The sequence below is a fragment of the Ptiloglossa arizonensis genome, chromosome 3 (assembly GCF_051014685.1).
Source record: "Ptiloglossa arizonensis isolate GNS036 chromosome 3, iyPtiAriz1_principal, whole genome shotgun sequence".
NCBI lineage: Eukaryota > Metazoa > Arthropoda > Insecta > Hymenoptera > Colletidae > Ptiloglossa > Ptiloglossa arizonensis.
In genome coordinates, this window is record NC_135050.1 from 26,244,918 (window position 1) to 26,267,038 (window position 22,121).

Below are 22,121 nucleotides of genomic sequence, written 5' to 3' on the forward strand. Positions count from 1 at the left end.
AAAATATAGGTAACACAAAACAAAAGGTAATTATATTGTTTTATAATACTTGAAGAAATACTGTACATACAAAATCCATAGATATGTTTAAAAAACTATGCAATGAAACTTAAATAAACACACACGCGCGCACGTGCGCATGGTCATATATACAAAATGAGAATCAAAAATTGGTGTACAAAATTTAAATCATATAAAAATTTAATATATGAATTCAATAAACTGTTTATACAATTTGTAAATAGATATTCATAATAAAAATATTTTCAATGTATTCTGTTAAAATTTACAATTTTTCTGTAAGTTCTGGCACAACCTTAAACAGATCAGCAACTAAGCCATAATCGGCTACATGAAAGATTGGAGCTTCTGGATCTTTATTAATTGCAACAATTGTTTTTGAGTCTTTCATACCAGCAAGGTGCTGAATTGCTCCAGAGATACCCACGGCAATATATAGGTCCTATAAAAATATATATTAGATATACAAGATGTTTTAAAAACAATGATAACAATAATAAGGGTATAATTATGAATCTTACTTACAGGAGCAACAATTTTTCCAGTCTGTCCAACTTGCAAATCATTAGGCACAAAGCCAGCATCAACTGCAGCACGGGATGCACCAACTGCTGCATTAAGCTTATCAGCTAGTGCATATAATAATTTGAAGTTATCTCCAGATTTCATTCCTCTCCCACCAGAAACAACAACTTTTGCAGATGTTAATTCTGGTCTATCAGACTTTGTCAACTCTTGTTTAATAAATTCTATTTGCTTTGAATTACATTCATTAGCTGATACAGTTTCACATTTAGCATTGCCTCCTTCCAAAGGTATTGGTTCGAACGAAGTACCTCTTATTGAAACTACTTTCACTTTATCTTTACACTTCAAAGTCTGAATTGCATTTCCTGCATAAATTGTACGAACAAATGTATCTGATGCTTTAATTCCGATGATATCACTTATTGGAGACACATCTAATTTAGCTGCAACCTTGTAAAAAGAGCTATATGTAATGTATACTCATAAAAAGAATAAATGTCTTTATATTAAATTTTTAATTAAATACACTCACTCTTGGTAGCAATGCTTTACCAAAAGCAGTAGCACCAGCCAAAATATGGGTAAATTTGTGCTCATTTTGAGTGGTAATAATAAGAGGAGTTAATGCTTCTGGAAGAAATCCCCTAAATGCATCATTATTTGCTACTAGAACTTTGGAAACACCACTTACTTTACTAACAGCTTGTGCAACTACATCGCACTTAGTACCAGCAACAAGAACAGTGATATCTCCACCAATTTTTTTTGCTGCACTTAGGGTATTGGCGGTAATAGGTAATAATGATTCATTATTATGTTCTGCAATAACTAATGTGGATTCATAACGGGCCAATAAACCACACTATAAATGGTAATTATTTTCATCAATTTTTACATCAAATTATTGAATTCATAAAATTATTCTAACCTATTACATTATATATACTATCATAGGTTATAAGTATACGTACACATATGAAAATGTAAAATTCCTTTTTTATGCAAAATATTTCTCGACACGTTTATTTACAATGTTAATTAAAATTTGATTTCTTAACAAATAGATTTAAAAATATAAATAATTAAAATTACTATTCTGTTTCCTTTTGCTCGAAACTTTACTTTTTTAATCAAAATAATGTATGCAATATATTAAACAAATATGGTTAGTACATAACAAGTGAAAATCATGAAAGTCGAAATTTCTTTTACTCACTTTATTACTGACTCGTAACGTTCTAAAACACGTAGCAAACATTATTTGCAATTATAATTCTTAAATATTGCTTTTTAATTATTTATTGAACAACAGAATAAAATTAATTTGTACTCAAAGTTAAAGTCCAAAGTCCTTTAGTAAAGAGATAACTAACATACTCTTTTCGGTATGTATGTATCATAAAGTATAACGTATTAAATATTTCATAAAATAAGAACTAAATACTTATATAGTATTAAAAACATTAAAATTAATGTCTGGATTACTAAAATTAATATTGTAATAAATAAAAATATATCTTTTTTAATAAAATGTGTTTCATAAAAACTACATAATATATTGATATTTGAAATTGACTTTAAATAAAATTTATTTATATATAAAACTGTGTGTAACATATTTCATGTTTTGTTGAAGTATTGTATTGGCGCGCACAAACACACTTATTTCTGTTTTGTTTGAATTGTAAACGTATAAAAAATGGTATAGAGAATATAAAAAAACAATAATAACTTTTTACGATACCACAAACAGAATTTTGATAAAAAATGTTTAAATATTTGCATTACAAATTATAATCTTTCTATAAGGGAACTAGATACAGTACTTATTTTAAAATCGTTGGTACTATACATTTATGGACATTCTTGTATAGAGGACACTACAGGAAACAACGCACAGTGAATTTATCGTTCATTTCGTGAGTTGTGGCTGAAGTAAAATGGTAATGTTTAGGTTATGATTAAAAATCTAATAATTTTCTTGAGATCCTACTAGATGCATGAAAATGAATTTTTAAAAATAAATTTATAAACACTTACAAATTTTGTGATTTGTTTCAGTCGGCTCACAAAACGTTTATTATCAAGCGAAAGCTTGCTAAAAAGTTGAAGCAAAACAGACCAATTCCCCAATGGGTTAGAATGCGTACTGGTAATACAATTCGGTAAGGATTATTATAACGCTTCATTGCATTTGTATTTAACTTAGAGAGTAGTTTTATTGATTTGTGTATAAAATTTATATTGTGTTTTGAAAAATTCGTTTACATCGAAAAATTGAATTTTAAATGTAACGGTTATTCAATTGTGTCGAAACTATAGAAAACGCTAGAAAAAGTGATTTATAGCGTACAATCTGGTAATTCAATAATTTAAATACTTAATTATACAGTTCGTATAATATATTTTATTCATTTCAGGTACAATGCAAAAAGACGTCATTGGAGAAGAACCAAATTGAAGCTGTAAATTTCAATTTATATTTGCTTCAAGCTTATTAATGTATATTAATTATTCATTCTTAAATAAATTCAAACCTTAATATGTAAATTTGTTCTTAAATCTAATAGAACCTATTCCATAAACATGATGTTGAGTAAAACAAGAATGTAAAGGAAACAAAGTTATATGGTAATAATAGTTCATTTTTATAAATATTGTACATTATAATGATCTGTTTATTCTACGGCTATGCATTTTATCCAACCAATCTTGCAATAGTTCTTCACTACTCTTAGGAGCAGGCAAATAATAATGTTTAGGTGGTTTTCCTTCTTCTAGACGTACATAATAGTTTGTGTATCTGTAATGCACAATGCCTTTCCTTCCTCTGCCATGACGACGTATTCCTTTTATGACTCCACCTTTTGTGGCAAAAGATTCAGCTAAAAAAAAAGAAATTTTCAACATAAGTTTATGAAAATATGTAATAATTAATATACTCACCAACCCACAAGTTACTCTGAAATTCGATATTATGGTCTTTAGCCATAGATTGTGCCTCTAATATGGTTTCTTTTACAATAGCTGCACCTTTTTTGTGCAGAAAACTTAATTGTTTGACAGCTTCATCAACAGTCATACCTCTCACAAAACAAGCAATATACCACATGTTATCTGGACTGTACTTTACACCTAATTTCGCATTGCATACATACTAATAAACATGCAATAGTATTAGTATTATTTATAAGTTTGTAATGAATAGAAAAAAAAGTGTAGTAATTTATTGTAATAAAAAAAACTCACACCAGGTCTTCTTTCTTCATCAGGTTTTTGTGGAGGAAAAATAACTTTGTTATAGTCAAGAAACTTGTTTAATACAGAAGATTCATGTATATTATTAGATGGAATAAGAAACACTGATCTTAGTATAGCAGGCAGACAATTTGAGTTATTCACACTAAATGTGTTACTCGATACAAAACGTATGCACTTTCTTATGGATTGCATCTTCTCTCTGAAACATAAACTAAATCAATTATACAGAACTCAATAATATATTCATAGAATTGATTATTAATTTAAATTGTTCGAATTGTAATAAAAATTAAACTTCAAAGAAACTAAAATGTATTGAAATATAACCTATACATTAGAATATAGTATTGTTGTTACACGTAATCTACGTTATTAAAAATATTATACTTGCACTTGTTTTAAATCGTTTCTAAATACTCAAAATTTTTACATTGGATAACTGTTAGTCAATATTACACCGTAAAAATGGATAATTTATATATATATAGATGTACATTCCATACAGTATTGAGAAGAAAGTACATTGAATTTAAGTGAAAGAAACAATTTAATCGTAAACTTTAGGTATACAATTGTGAGTTATTTTCTTTAACATATTATCATATTTATCCAAATATCTAGACAACAATTTGTTAACAAACTAAATATTTTTTATTAACTGGAAAGTTTTTCTAGTATTTTTATTATTTTCCTATACACAATTGCATACACTGGTGTAAATACAAACAAGATTATTAAATTTTTATTTACAGTGGATTATATATTATAATAACACTAACTAATTTAATATTGTTTATTATTATTATTTATATAGATAATGGTATTAACAAAGTTATAAGTAATCTATAAAATATGAAAAAGAAACTTTAGTAAAATTCAAATTTCCCTATCTCGTTTCATTCTAAAAGAGGATATCTGGGGCGCTACAGAATGTTTTACAAAAACTTCAAGTTACCTATCTACAACAGTTATTCTTTATTTGTGAGTACGAATTTGAAATGCGCGCAACGGTTATTACAAGTTTCTTTTCTTATGTGAAGAAGTAGTTTTAAGTGTCTCATTTCTTGTTATTGTTTGTTATAGGAAAGTATATTTATTATAGAATTTACTATCTTACTCTACAGAAACTAAAAGTAAGTACTTACGTTGCTTTTTTAGTATATGTATTGTCACAACTTAGTTTACTGTAATTGTTGGTTCATTTTATGTAAATAATAAAAGTCCAATAATAGTAATAACAAGAAAAATTTCTTATTATTTTTTATAAGAAATAACGTATTTTTAGTACATAACATATTACATAGTTTCTAATATACCGAGAAAACTTTATAAAGCTTTTTAGGTGTTGATCTAGGAATCAATATATTAATCACTTGATCTGTTGCTTGATTACTAAAAATGTAAATAAATATTTTGTTGAAGTTATAATATAAAATATATTATCGATTTTTATAAACTGATTAGATAAATACGAAAAATTAAATAAATGTTTGCATAAATATAAGTTTTAAATTTGAAAAGTGATAATTTAAAACATATTTGTTGCAGATGAATGAAGATACAGTTCGTGTTGCTGTGCGTATTCGTCCTTTAGTAAAAACTGAAATTGAAAAAGGTTGTCAAACATGCTTAAATGTGGTTAATGATGAACCACAAATAATTATAAGTAATACAGATAAAGCTTTTACATTTAATTATGTTTTTTCTCCTGATGTTGGTCAAGAATACTTTTATAATACAGCTATCAAAGAGATGGTAAAAAATATTTTTCAAGGTAAGACTACATCAGAATGTCTACTTGTATTGAATATTATAATCAGGTTATTTAGTAAGATTCATAATAGAATTATATATTTTTCACAGGCTACAATGTTACTATATTAGCTTACGGTCAAACAGGAAGTGGGAAAACCCATTCAATGGGTACAAATTATGATGAAACTGAAGATATGGGTGTCATACCACGAGCAGTACAGGATATATTTGATATAATTTCATCAAAGGAAGATTGGAGTTTCAAAGTAACAGTTTCATTTATGGAATTGTATCAAGAACAATTGTATGATCTTTTAACTGACAAACAACGTAGTCAGTCCGTTGTTGATATTAGAGATGATGGCAAAAATATAAAAGTTATTGGAGTTGTAGAAAAAAAAATTGCAAATACAAAAGAGGCATTACAGTGCTTAATGCAAGGATCTTTAGGGCGTGCAACTGGTGCCACAGCAATGAATGCCCAAAGTAGTCGTAGCCATGCCATATTTACATTATGTGTATATCAACACAAGAAAAATGATCCGTGAGTTTCTTATTTAATAATTGCAAAATAATGCTTAAATTATTGTTACATGTTTATGAAGTACTTTGAAATTATCATTTTTGTTTTTCATATGTAGCAGTAATACTGCAACAACAGCAAAGTTCCATCTAGTAGATTTAGCTGGTTCTGAACGCAGTAAGAAAACACAAGCAACTGGTGAAAGATTTAAGGAAGGTGTCAATATAAATAAAGGTTTGTTAGCATTAGGAAATGTTATATCTCAATTAGGCGAGGCTGGTTCTATGTCTTATGTAAGTTATCGAGACAGCAAACTTACACGATTATTACAAGATTCCCTTGGAGGTAATTCCATGACACTTATGATAGCTTGTGTCAGTCCAGCAGGTATTTATGAAAAAAAAGTCTAGGATACATTATTTTTTGTGACAGTTTCTAAAATAATTTTGTGCTTTGTATAAAATATTTGCAGATTATAATTTAGATGAAACTTTAAGTACCCTAAGGTATGCAGATAGAGCACGAAAAATTAAAAATAAACCTGTAATAAATCAAGATCCACAGGTGGTAGAAATAAATCGGTTAAATAAATTGGTCCAAGAATTGAAACTTGCTTTAGTAGGTCAAGAAATTGGAATCTCCTGTCCAGCAAGGCATCAACAACTTGAATCAAAGAATCAGTGTTTACAAAATAAGATAAGAGATTTAACAGATAAATTACATGCAAATTTAATTGAAGCTGTAGTGATGCATGAGAGAGCAGAGGTTGCTGAACAAGCTAGAGAAAAAATTCAAGCTGATATGATGAAAATATTAGAAAATTGTAAAGAACTTTTAGATAACTTTGATAAAAGTTTTGGTACACCTACTGAACACCGTACAAAATTAGAAACTATATATATAAAAATTCTTGGTAAGTAATATAACTTTTTTTTTTACCGTTTCATGTATGCAGTAAATAAATATCAATTCTAAACATTTGTAATTCAATTTTGTCAAATAGATATTCAAAAAGATCAGAAGAAAACATCAGAGGAACTTATAAATTGTGGAATAGCATCTACTAGTTCAAAAACATTTATAGTGGATGGTGATGAAGATTTAAAACAGACATTTATAGATGAAACAAATTCTGAAAATGCAAATAGTTTGGACGATTTCGATGAAAAACAAGAAGAGCATACTTTGCTTCAAGTCAAAAGGAATGATGAAGTACAAAATATAAATAAGGAATTGGCTATTAAAGAGAGTCTTATGTGTCAATTGTTAAAAAATTCTTCTCAAATGATTGATTATTCCAAAGAAATACAAGAAATGGAACAAGAGATAAAAACACTTCAAACAGAAAGGGAAGAACTTGTGCAAGCATTACAAACTGTTCAGGCAAATAGTGTTAGCTCAAAGTAAGAAATATAATTTATTCTTATCGAGATACAACAACATATAATATAGTATTGTTTTCTGATACAGTTTTCTAACTTATTGTGTATATTTACAGACTAGCAGAAAGTAGACGTAAGAAAGTTCAAGAATTAGAAAAAAAGATAGGTGAATTGAGGCGTAAAATTTCAGAGCAAGATAGAGTAGTTAAAATGAAAGAGAAACAAGACCAACAAATAAAAAATCTATTAAATGAAATGCAATTGTTAAAGAAAACTAGAGTAAAATTAATTAGACAAATGCGCATTGAAACTGACAAATTTTCAAAGTGGAAGGAATGTAAGGAAAAAGAAGTGAATAGATTAAAAGATCAGAATAGAAAACAAGTCAATGAAGTAACGCGTTTGAAAATCTGGCATAGTAAACAGGAAACAGTTTTCAAAAGAAAAATGGAAGAAGCTTTTGCAATCAACAAAAGATTGAAGGTAGTCAATTAAAAAAGATTATTATTGTAATGATTTTAAATTGTATTTTTCTTTTAGGAAGCCCTTGATTTGCAAAAAAAAGCGGCGGCTATGAAGAAGGAAAAAATGAACAATAAACCAGATAAGATACAAAATTGGTTAACTCAAGAGTTGCATGTGTTGGTGAGCACAGTTGATGCAGAATATTCTCTTGAAAATTTAATGCAAGATAGAGCATCGTTGGCACAAATGCTGGATAAATTTCGAAATAGTAGTGATATAAACGAAGAAAAGATTTCCGAACTTACTGAATTCTTAGATTTGCGTAACAATCAAATTACTGACCTTCAACAGAAAATAATTGAATCAGATCAGGGTAAGAATAGGTATCTCATTAAACATATCATTTACATGTTAATTTAATAAGTTAATCTTTAAAAATAATTAATGATTATATTTGTGCATAAATGTATATTTGCATACGTTATTATTTGTTTAGAAAATAGAAAACATTCAAGATGGCAAAAGATACATACAATGGACGATGCAAAAATTGCTCTTAAAATGTTATTTAAACATACTGCAGAAAATAGAAGAAAACAATGCACAAAAGAATTTAAGTACAACGAACTTCTGGTTTGTGACTTAAATTATGTTTGATTTACTAGTTTAAATTTGTTATTAACTTTGAATTTTAGGCCTTTGTAGCCTACGTATTAATAAATGTAATTTTAGGAAAAGTACGAATTATTACAAACACAATTAGACGAAAATCGAGCAAAAGAGAAAAGAAGACGTGTTTCAGAACAGCTTATATTAAATAAAAACAGTAATTGCATGGTCCAATTTGAAAATGAGGAAAACATTAAATTGAAAAAAGAATTAGAACTTTATAAAGAAAAATGTCAACATCTAGAAGAAACAGTTAAGAAACTCCTTTAATTTCATTAATACTATTTACAACAAAATATTACATGAATTTTCTTTTTCTGATTATACAGATTTTAAACGAAATCAAAGATACAAATAAAAAATCAAAATCTAAAATCAAAAAGCAGACAATAAAAGTTGTAGAAATAATTGATGAAAATATGTCTCCTCCGTTAGACGACAGTATTCTTGATTGTGACGATACTGAAAAAGATCCAGATTGGACACGGACGCCACTTTACAATCGCATACAAAAACTTCAGGTAATTAATTAAAATAAATGAACATTGTCAAATACGATTTTGCATTATGAAGAATAGATTCCTTAATCTTAATACTTCTTCATTTATTTCTAGAACACAACTAAAAACTCTTCACTCGAACGCTCGACATTAAAGCGATCATCGGACGGTGATGTAAAATGTGGTTGTAAAACAAAATGTTCTACCCGTATTTGTTCGTGTTTTAAAAATAAAACTATATGTACTAACTGTACTTGTGATCCAGAACTTTGTCATAATAGAGATACAAATAACGTACGTTGATAATTAATTACTATGATCAATTTTCAATACTAACACCATTTTAATTAATTTTTTTTTTCAGATTAATCGGACTTTACTCTTAGATTATAATGAAGGCAAAGAAACTGATGAACCAATAAAAAAACAAAGGTATGTTCAAATAACATTTTTGTAGTTTTTTGTGTAAAAGGTACTAAATTTCAATTTTTTCCTTTAAATAGACTGGTGGAGTAGCAGTATTAGGACATGAATTTAATTACAGATAATAAATTTTATTATATAGAAATACTCCAAGCGATGTTACAATATAATTCATTTTGCGTCAATTAATATTATAAAAACATTTTACAAATAAACAAAAGGTAATCTAGAGTTTGATACTGAACAACTAGTTTTATTAACATTGTTACTGTTTAATTGTATATAAAACAAACAACTGTTATTTAATTACATATTTTATAGGTATTACATGTAATAAATAATTTTGTATTTCATTTCATATAGAAAGGTGAACATTTATGTTACTTTAAGTTTATTTATACATTATTTATTAGAATTCATTATGTATTTGTGCACAAAATTTAGTAAATACAGCGAATAACATAAAAATATAAACATTAAACATTCTTTTAATTCAGTGAACCCTTTTTTTAATACGTTACCATTTTCTTTCCTCATTGCCGTCTTTTTCTAAAAATCAAGTTTCTCAAACGAAAAAAAATTCAAAAGCATTACGATAATAATCGAAAATGGAAAAAACGATCATAGTCTTGAAAAATAAAAATACTAGTACTTGAAAAACAAACTTTGTAAACTCCTTCCCACTATATATAATCAAAAATGTAATGCGCAATAGAAATACGAACAAAAATTTTGTTTGGACTGTTCCCATATTTTTCTCTTTAATGCTAGTTTCCAAGTTAAAATCTAATGTTGATTTGGAACGGATTATAATCACTTTTCCCCTAGATTTCTCAATTTTCCTTATATCTAGAGTTATTACCTTTTACTTAACAATTTTTACCATTTGTAATTAAGGATTTAAAACCAAAATGATAGTAGTAAATTAGAAATGATATATCGATATTACCTTTATCATGGACAAGATTCTCGTTATATGCACTTCAAGTTTGAAAAATAAAATTACACTCCAGTTTCAGACTCCTGATACTATTTCCAAAACTATTGAATATACAAGGAAAACAATATATCGGTATTGTGTAAATAAAATTTGAAGTTTTTTATCATCTTTTAACACGCGTTCTTTTAGTTTAAAGCATTCCTACTTTGTACGGTCCATATTTGAATACTTGTGAGAACTGATTTGTTTGACGTGGCCCTCTGATGATGACTTTGGAAGATGTCAATGTGTCGTGACGCCGCTATGGCACGTTTCGTTACTGATACATAAGTAGTATGTAGAATGCACTATTTCGTAGCGTGTTCATGACGTAATTCACTAAATTGCTATAGCGAAAAATTAATAGAGTGGTCGAATTTATTTACTATTCTGCCCCATCATTGTGTTAAAATAAACTTTAGTTCAATTTTTAATAACAAAAAACATGGACAGCAATAAAGATGAGGCAGAACGGTGCATGGAACGGGCTGAACGATACCTTCGAGAAAAAAAGTACGAGGAGGCCGAAAAATTTCTACGAAAAGCACAAAAACTTTATCCAACAAAGAAAGCAGAAGGTAAGTTGATAGAAAAATCACGTCAGTATTCTGTACGTAATACATTAATCGATTCTTGTCCACCCTTCGTTCCATGTATATCTAATTATTAATCAATTGACGTTGTCATTCTCTAAAGTATTCCTGTTTGTATATACGATTAATAGAGCTTTAGGTTACCCGTCACTATAGTTAATTTTTTAAGAAATCATTGTAAACTTTATTATCAAATGTTTTTAACAATATGCCCTCTGTAATTGCATAAAAATAAAATTTTTTCACTTGTACATGTTTTCACAGCTGAATCGTATATTTCTGAACTTTATTCCAGAAAAAAATTAGAATAAATGAAAAATAAAATTGTATAGTTTTATTAAATTAAAATTGCTTCACTAGTAATTGACTTATATTTGCAGATATATTAGTAAAAACAGCCATACTTTTAAAACAAAATCAAAAATCCGAGTCAGAACCTACTGTTCGAAAACGTCAAACAGCACCAAAGGAAGCTTCATATGTTCATACTTCTAGCGATTATACAAAGGAACAACTTGAATACATTAAGAGGTATACGCATCAAATAAATTTTAAGATGTACTAGAATCACACAAATGCAAACGTTAAAACATGTAAGCGGAATAAATTTTTTCTAGATGATTATATTTTGTTTGTAATTTTATAATGTAATATCACTAAATACTAATTAATGAAACTAACAAGGAGGGGTGTCACCTGTGGGATAGTTACTATTTACCTTTGCCATTGTAGCTATAACAATAATTTTAAGAAACTACATATAAAAAAAAATTTTTTAAAATTAAGTGTTAAATATCTTTATAAATAATAAGCAATGGCAAAAAAGCTTAGTTATGTGTCTACTTATTTTTGCTCTAGAATCATTAAAAAAGGTTTAAAAAAAAAATTAATGACCCTACCAATGCAACCTCTCCTTGTAAACAAATATCTATAATGTAAATAAATGTACATGTAATACCATCTGTTATCATTAGTATTTGTACCGTGGAAAATCATGTATATCTAATTTTAATCAAGGTTTTCATGTTTATTTCATTAAATACGTATATTTTCTTATACAAGTATTATATTTATATTAATTGTAGGAATAATATATTTACTTTAATTGTAGGATTGAGAAGTGCAAAGATTATTATGAAATTTTAGGTGTAAGTAAAGATGCAACTGATAGTGATATCAAGAAGTCATATAAAAAGCTAGCACTTCAATTACATCCAGACAAAAACAAAGCTCCAGGTGCTGCAGAAGCTTTTAAAGGTAAATGATGTTTACTAAAATACACTTATGATTCATATGTCACAACAAATGTCAGTATATCTATCGTATATTGTGTACAGCTATTGGAAATGCTGTTGCTATTCTTACTGATGTAGAAAAGAGAAAACAATATGATATGTACGGCTCTGAAGAGGACAGGTTACAGAATGCTCATGGCCGTCAAAATCATTCACATTATAATTATACAAGAGGATTTGAAAGTACTATCAAAATACACCTAATTTTCTGTTAAGAATATGTTACACTATATATATTTATTAATGATTACTAATGGTTTAATATATTTTTTGCAGCTGATATTACAGCAGAAGAATTGTTTAATTTATTCTTTGCTGGTGAGTTTCCACAGCAGGAATTTTATACGAGACGTCCTGGTGGAAGATGGGTAAGACCACAAGATGTACAAGCTCAGTATGCTCATTCTCAGGTATAAAAATGCAAAAAAATGTTTATTTACTTATAATTTTGATAGATTATCAGTCACTCGAATATTAATAAAAAATTGTAATGTTTAGCAAGCAAATGGGTATACCACATTCCTTCAGATGTTGCCTGTCCTGTTATTAATATTATTAACTATGATGAGCAGTTTCTTCATATCGGATCCTGTATATAGCTTACATCCTAACACGTAGGTGTCTTCATAATTTATATTAAATGCTGACGACAAATAGTGACGAACAAATTAGTTTTAATTAAGAGTATTTTTAAGGGATATTTCAATTTTACTGCTGGTACTTTACTATCTTGGCTATTATCTCTGGTATATTCTAAATACTAAAGTCAGTGCACGATTTGTATAATAGTAATTATATGCATATTTTGATTTGTGCACAGAAAGTATTCTGTCCAGAGAGTAACTCAAGGATTGAAGGTGCCGTACTATGTTCAGGAAGCTTTTCATTCTGAATATCAAGGTAGCTTACGAAGGCTAGAAGTTTCTGTTGAAGAAGAGTATCTCAATAATTTGAGACACGCGTGTTATAAAGAAAAAACTTATAGTAAGTGATTCACTTTTTATTATATGCTCTAGAATAGATGTATATTTGTCGCTTGTAAAAATAATAGAAAAAAGTAAATTATGAGTAGCGAAGTATACTTTAATCTAGAAATAATATATTTCTAGATTTTAAGCATAAACTTTTTTGTATTGTGCAGAGGAATCAATGATGTGGAAGGCAAGAAACTTTGCAGATCAAGAGTCATTTGCGAAGGCTAAAAGAATTGAAATGCCCTCGTGTCGGAAAGTAGAAGAAATACAAGGAGCATAGCGTCACTATGCAATTTAATAGAATTTTGTTGTAGATAGGTGTATATTGTATTTACACGTGTGTAGTTACTGTTGGATGAAATGAAGAATATCGAATATAATATCTAAACTATATTATGTTTCTTCGCATCCAAATTTGTAAATGATACTCGTCTTGGTCTGTTATGAACTTTTACACGGACCATTTGAGCTGTTTGTTCCATACTCAAATTGTAAGTTATTTAATACAGAATTGATTTCAGTAGCGTATATGGTGAACCTGAGCATGAAACATAAATTATTAATATTTAATTTAATCAAATTAACGTATAATTTCTAGCTTTGTATAATACCGGATCAAAGGATATAATTTTACGATACAGGAGTTCATGTTTCATTCTTGTGCAAAGAAAAAGAAGCAACCGAGTGGCATAATTAGTGGCAAACATAATTTTAAAGTATTTCATATAATTTATAAATGCTGGTAAAGTTTGGATGTTAAAATATTCATCAAACGTTGCAATTGCTTGTGCCACTTATTACAACAGTGCAATGGCAAATTGAAACGTATACTGACGTTGATATAATGATACTAACGAAATCAATTGTCGTGACGAGAAAGTTTAGACAATTTGTTGAACTTTAACGTTAATTGTATGAAACAGAAATATATAAACTACATAAAAATATGTATGCTACAATTATTAACATTAAGAGAAAAGAAACGAAATTATTGCAAGCATTTTTTAGGCAAAAAAGATATAAATTGTTTCATGGTTTAAAGAATAGATTCTGGTTTTAAAACCCAAGTTAATCTTAGTAACGTTAAAATTAAAAAAATGTTCTTTTTTGTGAAAGAAAACAGGTTCACAGTGTTAGCATTATAACATAGAAATTACCGATGTTACCATAACTCGTCGTAATTTGATTTAAGAATATTCTGTTCAAATACAATATCACCGGTTACATTCCTTTTGTCATAAGTACATGCACGCTATTATATAGACAACAAAAGAAAATGGTAGTTCGTGACACATACATGTGCATCGCTTCACTGATGAAATTATTGTAATTAAAGTCACAGAGACAAAGTAACGAGAGAAATTTCCTTTCGCTCGTGACCTTCGTTAAACTGCTAAGAGAAAACTTTACACATTATCGCGTGTAACAAATTTTTATATAGACACAATGCTGAAAAAGAAAACATTTCTATACGATCAGCCAGCTATGTGTGTCTGTTGTTATTTATAAATTATGATGTTATATACAGATAATACAAGGTAGATGATCAACGCACGTTTTCTATTACCGAGTGTTATCTTTTTAATCGATTCAGCGATCGACTAATATGCGAAATTATAGATATCGAAATATTTATGCAACCTTATCTTTGGACCGCACATATCAAATGTGTTTCACAATTCGATCAACCCGTATATATCTAATGGCACTCATTTATCTGAATCATTACATCTATATTGTATATGTCAAAGTATTTTAATCAGCTTCGAAATAAAGAATTTTCGAACATACCATTCGGTACCAATTGCATTCCTTTTATGCAGAAACAATTGTGAATATGATGGATATAGAGATACATAGTATAAAGAATACAAAGATTCAGATTCAGTGACGGTCTTGCAGTTAACGGACCGTTTTTCTTTTTATTGTATTTATGAAAAAAAAATAAAGAATCTATAATAGATTTATATAACAAATCCATGGATCTGAGTACGAGAATAGAATAATGTTCGAATGAATGGCTACCAGTTTCAGATTCGCTATAAACAGAATTGAGATTACCATTCTCTGCCTCGCACTCATATTTCACCTAACGCTCATCTATATCTAAGAGTTTATATACACTTTTCACATATTATATTTAAATATAGCAATCTGCAATGTCGATGCATAGAAATTGGTGGCGCCATCCAGTTTCTAGGAAAGGAACTATATGTCTAAAAACTTGGCGGTTTTGCCGGCGATGGTGTTGCTTACAGGTTTAAAATTAGTTTTTATTCATTATTTCTTCTGACACGTTTGGTGTAATCCGTGTAGTGCGTAAGTAACCGTTAGACATTATATAGGTACTTGGCCACTTGTTGCAGCACATGTATTTATCTATGCGGAGAAAGCAAGATTCTCTTTCTCCTCTATTCTTAGAGAGGAGAAAATAGGATCTCGAAACGACCTTTGAACGTGCCGAAGAAACTAACTTGCGAAACTCAACTCAATGTTTACGATGTTACTAATCGTCTTATTTAGGGGTCGTATGTCTCTGTTTTTTCTTTTTTTAGTTTAGCAAGAGAAAGAAAAATGGAATAACGTCCGTTAGTGAGATAACGTCCACTTTATCTGAATTCCTAGAAGTCATCTCCCCGTATAAACGTTTGTATTCGATCGAGACTACGGACGCTAATGTGAGTAACACTGTAGCTATATAACGATTCGTTGACGCAGATTGTCGGTGCCATTGGTGTCAGAGCCGTTAGAGATTGATGCAACGAGCACTGCAACGGAAACAACAATACTCGCAAGAGAAACGACTTTTTTTACGATAATTTATACGTTTGACAATGTCGATAATAAAATCTATACTATTTATTTTGTCGATAATCGTGTTGGATTCTTCGATCGCTACGGTCGTGAACAATAGGCCGATAATCGGTGAGTAATATATGTACATAGATATAGTCATCTGTTTACATTATTTCATAGAGACGGTATTACCCCTAACCCGTGAGAAATCGTGCGAGATGCACATCTCGACGACGAGATCTTGGAAACAATAAAGTAAGACGATGAAAACAAACAAAATTATTTTCAAAAAAGTTCACTATCCATAAGTTTATCCGCTAATTTTTCCCTCTCGCGGCGTCAACCACGTATGTGGATCATACTTCCGTCTAATTTTGATTTCTCGCCAATTTCATATACGAAAGGTGTCTTAACGCAAGAATTGAGCCCTCTACTGCGTTCCAAGTATAACGGTTACCGTAGCTTTATCGTCGCATCGTACGTAAAATTTCTCGAGGGAGCTGGCGCAAGAGTTGTACCAATTTGGTGAGTGCATATCGTAACGTTATCACCATTGTTATTGCGTAATAGAACGGTTCGCACGATAATTTCCACCCCGGGAAAAAAATGGTCGTTTCTGCGCCCGAGATACAAGAGAACTATAGAGCGGAGTAAAAATTTTCTTACGAAAAGTATTTAATTTTTAATGCAATACTGCTACATTGTGTCCTGGTAAAAATTATATTAAAAAAAAAAAAAAAGAAAATGAAAAAATGTTGAATTTACGGGGCCTAATTTCATCCCCGCGAGAACATTTTTTTCGATTGAAAAATTATGCCATGTGTGGTCCTTACGTATATATAATTGCGTATAAATAAATATATTACCTTACGTATAATTCCATTAAAATCGAACTTGTCAATTAAGGGTGTTTTCTTACGATTGAGCGTACGAATAATTTCGTTAGCCACTGCATTGTGTTGTTGCGGACTACAACTTGCGGAAAACAAGAAATTTTGAAAATCAATTGAAAATTACTTGAAAATCAATTGAAAATTACTTGAAAATCAATTTTGAAAATCAATTGAAAATTACTTGAAAATCATTTTTGAAAATCACTTGAAAATTACTTGAATTCTTAACGAAAATTTCATTTATCGATCAAAATGTAAACCGGTGGGTTCGATGCACTTTAAGCACCGTTAAAGCGTGGTGTATTGTTTATTATAGGATCGGGAGAAATGATAATTACTACACAGATATCATGTCTCAGATAAACGGGTAAGTAGTCGAAGTCACGACGAAACTCGAGTGTTCACGAGTAATGTTGATCGGTGGTATAGTTATTTTACAATATTTTCAACAGAGTTCTATGGCCCGGTGGAGGGTCATCGTTCGACAAAGTCTATGGATATGCCGACACAGGAGAACGTATTTACAAGTAACAGAATCACGTAGAAATATTCTTTTAATTTAACACTAAAACTATCGCAGGTGAACATTTACTAACACTGTTATTATTACTATTTTGTATCGGACCAGATACGTATCTTCGAAGTTAGTTGGGGTGATGGTAAATTAATTTACGAGTACCATTAGTGTATTTTGATAATTGTCCACGAATATTGTGGACAAAGGCATCGTTAATTGTATAATTTTAAAAGGAAGTTTCAAACAAGTAAAATTGACCCCTTTGGTAGCTCTAGTGTTAATTTTTAACTAATACAAATACGTATCTTCGAAGTTAGTTGGGATGATGGTAAATTAATTTACGAGTACCATTAGTCTATTTTGATAATTGTCCACGAATATTGTGGACAAAGGCATCGTTAATTGTATAATTTTAAAAGGAAGTTTCAAACAAGTAAAATTGACCCCTTTGGTAGCTCTAGTGTTAATTTTTAACTAATACAAATACGTATCTTCGAAGTTAGTTGGGATGATGGTAAATTAATTTACGAGTACCATTAGTCTATTTTGATAATTGTCCACGAATATTGTGGACAAAGGCATCGTTAATTGTATAATTTTAAAAGGAAGTTTCAAACAAGTAAAATTGACCCCTTTGGTAGCTCTAGTGTTAATTTTTAACTAATACAAATACGTATCTTCGAAGTTAGTTGGGATGATGGTAAATTAATTTACGAGTACCATTAGTCTATTTTGATAATTGTCCACGAATATTGTGGACAAAGGCATCGTTAATTGTATAATTTTAAAAGGAAGTTTCAAACAAGTAAAATTGACCCCTTTGGTAGCTCTAGTGTTAATTTTCAACTAATACAAATACGTATCTTCGAAGTTAGTTGGGGTGATGGTAAATTAATTTACGAGTACCATTAGTCTATTTTGATAATTGTCCACGAATATTGTAGACAAAGGCATCGTTAATTGTATAATTTTAAAAGGAAGTTTCAAACAAGTAAAATTGACCCCTTTGGTAGCTCTAGTGTTAATTTTTAACTAATACAAATACGTATCTTCGAAGTTAGTTGGGATGATGGTAAATTAATTTACGAGTACCATTAGTCTATTTTGATAATTGTCCACGAATATTGTGGACAAAGGCATCGTTAATTGTATAATTTTAAAAGGAAGTTTCAAACAAGTTAAATTGACCACTTTGGTAGTTCTAGTGTTAATAATATCAATTAAATTATGTTACGCGTGTAGAACGTAAATAATGGTAAGTAAGAACTGTAACTTGAATGCTTCCTCCAAATTGATGAATAAAGTATCAAACGTGCAAACGTTAAGAGAGCAATTGAATGATCAACAACGAGAGATGCAACCGGGAAGAGAACGATTCTTCGTTCGAAAGTATTTAAATCGAAAGCGTTGAACAAAGTTTCTTCCTTTGTTACTTTACAGTTAAATATTCGTACAGATTTATCCTGCCGTTGAACAATTTTATTTCTTTTCGAAATATAGATCCTTTTTTTTTTAAATCAATTTTGAAAATCACTTGAAAATTACTTGAAAATCAATTTTGAAAATCAATTGAAAATTACTTGAAAATCTATTTTGAAAATCAATTGAAAATTACTTGAAAATCAATTTTGAAAATCAATTGAAAATTATTTGAAAATCAATTTTGAAAATCACTTGAAAATTACTTGAAAATCAATTTTGAAAATCACTTGAAAATTACTTGAAAATCAATTTTGAAAATCAATTGAAAATTACTTGAAAATCAATATTAAAAATCACTTGAAAATTACTTGAAAATCAATTTTGAAAATCAATTGAAAATTACTTGAAAATCAATTTTGAAAATCAATTGAAAATCCATGGAAAATCAATTATAAAAATCAATCGAAAGTCAACCAAAAGTCAATTGAAGATCAATCGAAGATCAGTTGAAAATCAGTTGCAACGAAACGTTCTTTTTTTTACGATCAGTTACCAATGTATAATAAAAAACCATAGTTTATTTCTAAAGTTACGAACGGTCTGTTCATGCGTTTTCAATTTATAGAATCGCGAAACGAATGAACGACGAAGGTGATTACTTTCCGATCTTTTCGATCTGTTTGGGATTCGAATTGTTAACGTATGTCACTGCAAACCGTTCTAAGCACAGAAAAGTTTGCGAAGCCGAAGGTTTAGCGCTTCCTCTTGAATTTACATCAGGTGAGTGTATCAAGAATCTAAACAGAATTTTATTTAAACAATAGACGACCAAGGACAAGCCTCCAAAATTGATTAGAATTTTATGGTACAATTTCGATTGTACCTTTTATCGATAAATAACGCTCCTACGACAAACAACGCGCTCTACGAAGAATAATTGTTAAGTGTCTAAAAATATTTAACAAACTTTTTTTTTACGTTTCAGATTACCAAAGGAGTGTAATGTTCCGTAACGCTTCGGACGAAATTATAAATATATTGAGGTCAAATAACGTGACCATGAATAGTCACACGTATTGCATTACGATGAAAGTAAGTTTTATTTCCCAACTCTTTAGTTTTTAATCGAAACATTCAATTCGCGTTACTTACAAAACGAAATTACAGGCGTTGCAGACGGCTCATATAGCTGATAAATTTCACGTATTGTCTTTGAATCGAGACGTAAATGGAATCGAGTTCATTTCATCGCTGGAGTCCATCGATTATCCATTTTTCGGCGTACAATTTCATCCGGAGAAGAATCTGTACGAGTGGGCGATCGGATATCACATTCCCCATTCGAAATCGGCTGCTTTAGTTTCGCAATACTTTGCCAATTTTTTCGTCGACGAAGGTACGCAGCTTCAGCGAACATTTTCGTAACAGTTATTTCGAAGCGAATGACGATCGATTAATCGACAAAACCACTTTTTTCTACAGCGCGCAAGAACCAGCACGCTTTCCGATCGAAAGAGATAGAATTCGCAAAGTTAATTTACAACTATCCGGTGACTTATACGGCCTCGAAGAACGTAAGATACATGCAGACTTACCTGTTCGATTAACTGTCACACTTCATTGTAACACAGTTGTCACTCGGTGTGAATTCAAAGCGAATTAGAAAAGTATTTATCCGCTTTACACGAGTTTGTACGTTAACATTCTGTATAATATTCTTTGAGCGTTCCATCGAACAAGTAGGGTTCTTAGCGTTCCATTATCGTACGTACCTAAATATATATATACAATAGTGTTCAACAATTATAATTTATACGACTGAATATATATACGAATATATATACGACTATATATATTACGAATATATATACGACTGAAAACAACGCAACGTCAAATACAGTAACTACAATTTCCTTCGAATCTTAACAGAATGTTAAAACAGAGTACAAAATATCCCCCTTCTGTTATTATTCAAAATGTATGCAGCAAAATGTGAGCAGTTCGGACTACGAATTGGATTTTAAGAAGAAATATAAAACCGTGAGCGGGGAAGTCGCACTACCGCCCCTTTTTCTATTATTTTACGTGTTCGATAACTGTGCCTCGAATAGTTGACGAACACGCCTCAAGGTTGTCGGAAAGAAAGTAACGTTCCATTATCGTATGTACCTAAATATATATATACAATAGTATTCAACAATTATAAACGATTGAAAACAACGCAACGTTAAATACAGTAACTACAATTTCCTTCGAATCTTAACAGAATCTTAAAACAGAGTACAAAATATCCCCCTTCGGTTATTATTCAAAATGGAAGAAAAATCACGTATCTAACAATGATTAGAAAAACACACATTTAACGTATTCAACGTTTGAAATTATTTTCTCATTTACATTTTGGAGCAGTTCAGGCTACGAATTGGATTTTAAGAAGAAATGTAAAACCGTGAGCGGGGAGGTCGCACTACCACCCCTTTTTCTATTATTTTACGTGTTCGATAACTGTGCCTCGAATAGTTGACAAACACGCCTCAAAGTTGTCGGAAAGAAAGTAGCGTTCCATTATCGTATGTACCTAAATATATATATACAATAGTATTCAACAATTATAAACGATTGAAAACAACGCAACGTTAAATACAGTGACTACAATTTCCTTCGAATCTTAACAGAATCTTAAAACAGAGTACAAAATATCCCCCTTCGGTTATTATTCAAAATGGAAGAAAAATCACGTATCTAACAATGATTAGAAAAACACACATTTAACGTATTCAACGTTTGAAATTATTTTCTCATTTACATTTTGGAGCAGTTCAGGCTACGAATTGGATTTTAAGAAGAAATGTAAAACCGTGAGCGGGGAGGTCGCACTACCACCCCTTTTTCTATTATTTTACGTGTTCGATAACTGTGCCTCGAATAGTTGACAAACACGCCTCAAAGTTGTCGGAAAGAAAGTAGCGTTCCATTATCGTATGTACCTAAATATATATATACAATAGTATTCAACAATTATAAACGATCGAAAACAACGCAACGTTAAATACAGTAACTACAATTTCCTTCGAATCTTAACAGAATCTTAAAACAGAGTATCTAACAATGATTAGAAAAACACG

The 22,121-nt window shown here is 29.8% G+C and overlaps 6 protein-coding genes and 1 long non-coding RNA gene across 11 annotated transcripts; 5 read left to right on the top strand and 2 right to left on the bottom strand.

Annotated features, from left to right (window-relative positions):
• Window positions 1–127: 127 nt before the first annotated feature.
• Window positions 128–1,924, bottom strand: Wal (electron transfer flavoprotein subunit alpha wal). Its single transcript, XM_076307594.1, has 4 exons — window positions 1,766–1,924; window positions 1,082–1,411; window positions 547–999; window positions 128–463 (listed from the first exon to the last, which is right to left on the bottom strand). Exons 1-4 carry the CDS (start codon window positions 1,805–1,807, stop codon window positions 287–289), a joined length of 1,002 nt encoding a protein of 333 aa, XP_076163709.1. The 5' UTR covers window positions 1,808–1,924; the 3' UTR covers window positions 128–286.
• Window positions 1,402–3,099, top strand: Rpl39 (ribosomal protein L39). Of its 2 annotated transcripts, none has more exons than XM_076307607.1 (3): window positions 1,402–1,420; window positions 2,611–2,714; window positions 2,970–3,099. In XM_076307607.1, the coding sequence occupies exons 1-3, from the start codon at window positions 1,418–1,420 to the stop codon at window positions 3,016–3,018; spliced, it is 156 nt and encodes a 51-aa protein (XP_076163722.1). In that variant the 5' UTR covers window positions 1,402–1,417; the 3' UTR covers window positions 3,019–3,099. The 2 variants fall into 2 exon arrangements, with proteins under 2 accessions (XP_076163722.1, XP_076163720.1); XM_076307605.1 differs by lacking the exon at window positions 1,402–1,420 and adding an exon at window positions 2,430–2,492.
• Mrpl22 (mitochondrial ribosomal protein L22) lies at window positions 3,007–10,665 on the bottom strand. Of its 3 annotated transcripts, none has more exons than XM_076307600.1 (4): window positions 10,477–10,665; window positions 3,799–4,009; window positions 3,496–3,706; window positions 3,007–3,434 (listed from the first exon to the last, which is right to left on the bottom strand). In XM_076307600.1, the coding sequence occupies exons 2-4, from the start codon at window positions 4,000–4,002 to the stop codon at window positions 3,214–3,216; spliced, it is 636 nt and encodes a 211-aa protein (XP_076163715.1). In that variant the 5' UTR covers window positions 4,003–4,009; window positions 10,477–10,665; the 3' UTR covers window positions 3,007–3,213. The 3 variants fall into 3 exon arrangements, with proteins under 3 accessions (XP_076163715.1, XP_076163716.1, XP_076163714.1); XM_076307601.1 differs by lacking the exon at window positions 10,477–10,665 and adding an exon at window positions 4,956–5,076; XM_076307599.1 differs by lacking the exon at window positions 10,477–10,665 and adding an exon at window positions 4,202–4,424.
• On the top strand, window positions 4,804–9,792 carry Klp3a (kinesin-like protein 3A). 2 transcript variants are annotated; one of them, XM_076307585.1, is made up of 14 exons: window positions 4,804–4,943; window positions 5,359–5,584; window positions 5,674–6,109; window positions 6,207–6,475; window positions 6,561–7,001; window positions 7,092–7,491; window positions 7,587–7,953; window positions 8,011–8,308; window positions 8,432–8,568; window positions 8,668–8,856; window positions 8,934–9,125; window positions 9,219–9,398; window positions 9,469–9,536; window positions 9,608–9,792. In XM_076307585.1, the coding sequence occupies exons 2-14, from the start codon at window positions 5,359–5,361 to the stop codon at window positions 9,618–9,620; spliced, it is 3,216 nt and encodes a 1,071-aa protein (XP_076163700.1). In that variant the 5' UTR covers window positions 4,804–4,943; the 3' UTR covers window positions 9,621–9,792. The 2 variants fall into 2 exon arrangements, with proteins under 2 accessions (XP_076163700.1, XP_076163701.1); XM_076307586.1 differs by having other exon boundaries at window positions 6,210–6,475.
• A 108-nt stretch (window positions 10,666–10,773) lies between the features above and the next one.
• LOC143144793 (dnaJ homolog subfamily B member 12) lies at window positions 10,774–15,159 on the top strand. Its single transcript, XM_076307592.1, has 8 exons — window positions 10,774–11,084; window positions 11,480–11,630; window positions 12,211–12,356; window positions 12,437–12,577; window positions 12,671–12,804; window positions 12,893–13,008; window positions 13,215–13,378; window positions 13,536–15,159. The coding sequence occupies exons 1-8, from the start codon at window positions 10,952–10,954 to the stop codon at window positions 13,646–13,648; spliced, it is 1,098 nt and encodes a 365-aa protein (XP_076163707.1). The 5' UTR covers window positions 10,774–10,951; the 3' UTR covers window positions 13,649–15,159.
• Window positions 13,719–15,159, top strand: LOC143144806 (uncharacterized). The gene is made up of 2 exons (XR_012991522.1): window positions 13,719–13,859; window positions 13,967–15,159. It is a non-coding gene; the product is annotated as an uncharacterized LOC143144806 (long non-coding RNA).
• A 706-nt stretch (window positions 15,160–15,865) lies between these two features.
• LOC143143986 (gamma-glutamyl hydrolase B-like) lies at window positions 15,866–21,625 on the top strand. The gene is made up of 9 exons (XM_076305893.1): window positions 15,866–16,014; window positions 16,087–16,293; window positions 16,569–16,689; window positions 17,374–17,424; window positions 17,510–17,584; window positions 19,622–19,776; window positions 19,982–20,088; window positions 20,164–20,392; window positions 20,479–21,625. Exons 2-9 carry the CDS (start codon window positions 16,203–16,205, stop codon window positions 20,601–20,603), a joined length of 954 nt encoding a protein of 317 aa, XP_076162008.1. The 5' UTR covers window positions 15,866–16,014; window positions 16,087–16,202; the 3' UTR covers window positions 20,604–21,625.
• Window positions 21,626–22,121: the final 496 nt, after the last annotated feature.

Excerpts from the sequence above, each read along its gene's own strand:
- Rpl39 (XM_076307607.1), top strand. Across the intron at positions 2,715-2,969 it reads CGTACTGGTAATACAATTCG|GTACAATGCAAAAAGACGTC; the intron begins GTAAGGATTATT and ends TATTCATTTCAG.
- Wal (XM_076307594.1), bottom strand. The coding sequence starts at position 1,807 with ATGTTTGCTACGTGTTTTAGAACGTTACGAGTCAGTAATAAA. Across the intron at positions 1,000-1,081 it reads GTAAAGCATTGCTACCAAGA|GTTGCAGCTAAATTAGATGT; the intron begins GTGAGTGTATTT and ends TCTTTTTACAAG. Across the intron at positions 464-546 it reads CTGGAAAAATTGTTGCTCCT|GACCTATATATTGCCGTGGG; the intron begins GTAAGTAAGATT and ends ATATTTTTATAG.
- Mrpl22 (XM_076307600.1), bottom strand. The coding sequence starts at position 4,002 with ATGCAATCCATAAGAAAGTGCATACGTTTTGTATCGAGTAACACATTT. Across the intron at positions 3,707-3,798 it reads ATGAAGAAAGAAGACCTGGT|TATGTATGCAATGCGAAATT; the intron begins GTGAGTTTTTTT and ends CATGTTTATTAG. Across the intron at positions 3,435-3,495 it reads TCAGAGTAACTTGTGGGTTG|CTGAATCTTTTGCCACAAAA; the intron begins GTGAGTATATTA and ends CTTTTTTTTTAG.
- Klp3a (XM_076307585.1), top strand. The coding sequence starts at position 5,359 with ATGAATGAAGATACAGTTCGTGTTGCTGTGCGTATTCGTCCTTTAGTA. Across the intron at positions 5,585-5,673 it reads GGTAAAAAATATTTTTCAAG|GCTACAATGTTACTATATTA; the intron begins GTAAGACTACAT and ends TATTTTTCACAG. Across the intron at positions 7,492-7,586 it reads GCAAATAGTGTTAGCTCAAA|ACTAGCAGAAAGTAGACGTA; the intron begins GTAAGAAATATA and ends GTATATTTACAG.
- LOC143144793 (XM_076307592.1), top strand. The coding sequence starts at position 10,952 with ATGGACAGCAATAAAGATGAGGCAGAACGGTGCATGGAACGGGCTGAA. Across the intron at positions 11,631-12,210 it reads CAACTTGAATACATTAAGAG|GATTGAGAAGTGCAAAGATT; the intron begins GTATACGCATCA and ends CTTTAATTGTAG. Across the intron at positions 12,805-12,892 it reads CTCAGTATGCTCATTCTCAG|CAAGCAAATGGGTATACCAC; the intron begins GTATAAAAATGC and ends TGTAATGTTTAG.
- LOC143143986 (XM_076305893.1), top strand. The coding sequence starts at position 16,203 with ATGTCGATAATAAAATCTATACTATTTATTTTGTCGATAATCGTGTTG. Across the intron at positions 19,777-19,981 it reads TCCTCTTGAATTTACATCAG|ATTACCAAAGGAGTGTAATG; the intron begins GTGAGTGTATCA and ends TTTACGTTTCAG. Across the intron at positions 20,089-20,163 it reads CGTATTGCATTACGATGAAA|GCGTTGCAGACGGCTCATAT; the intron begins GTAAGTTTTATT and ends ACGAAATTACAG.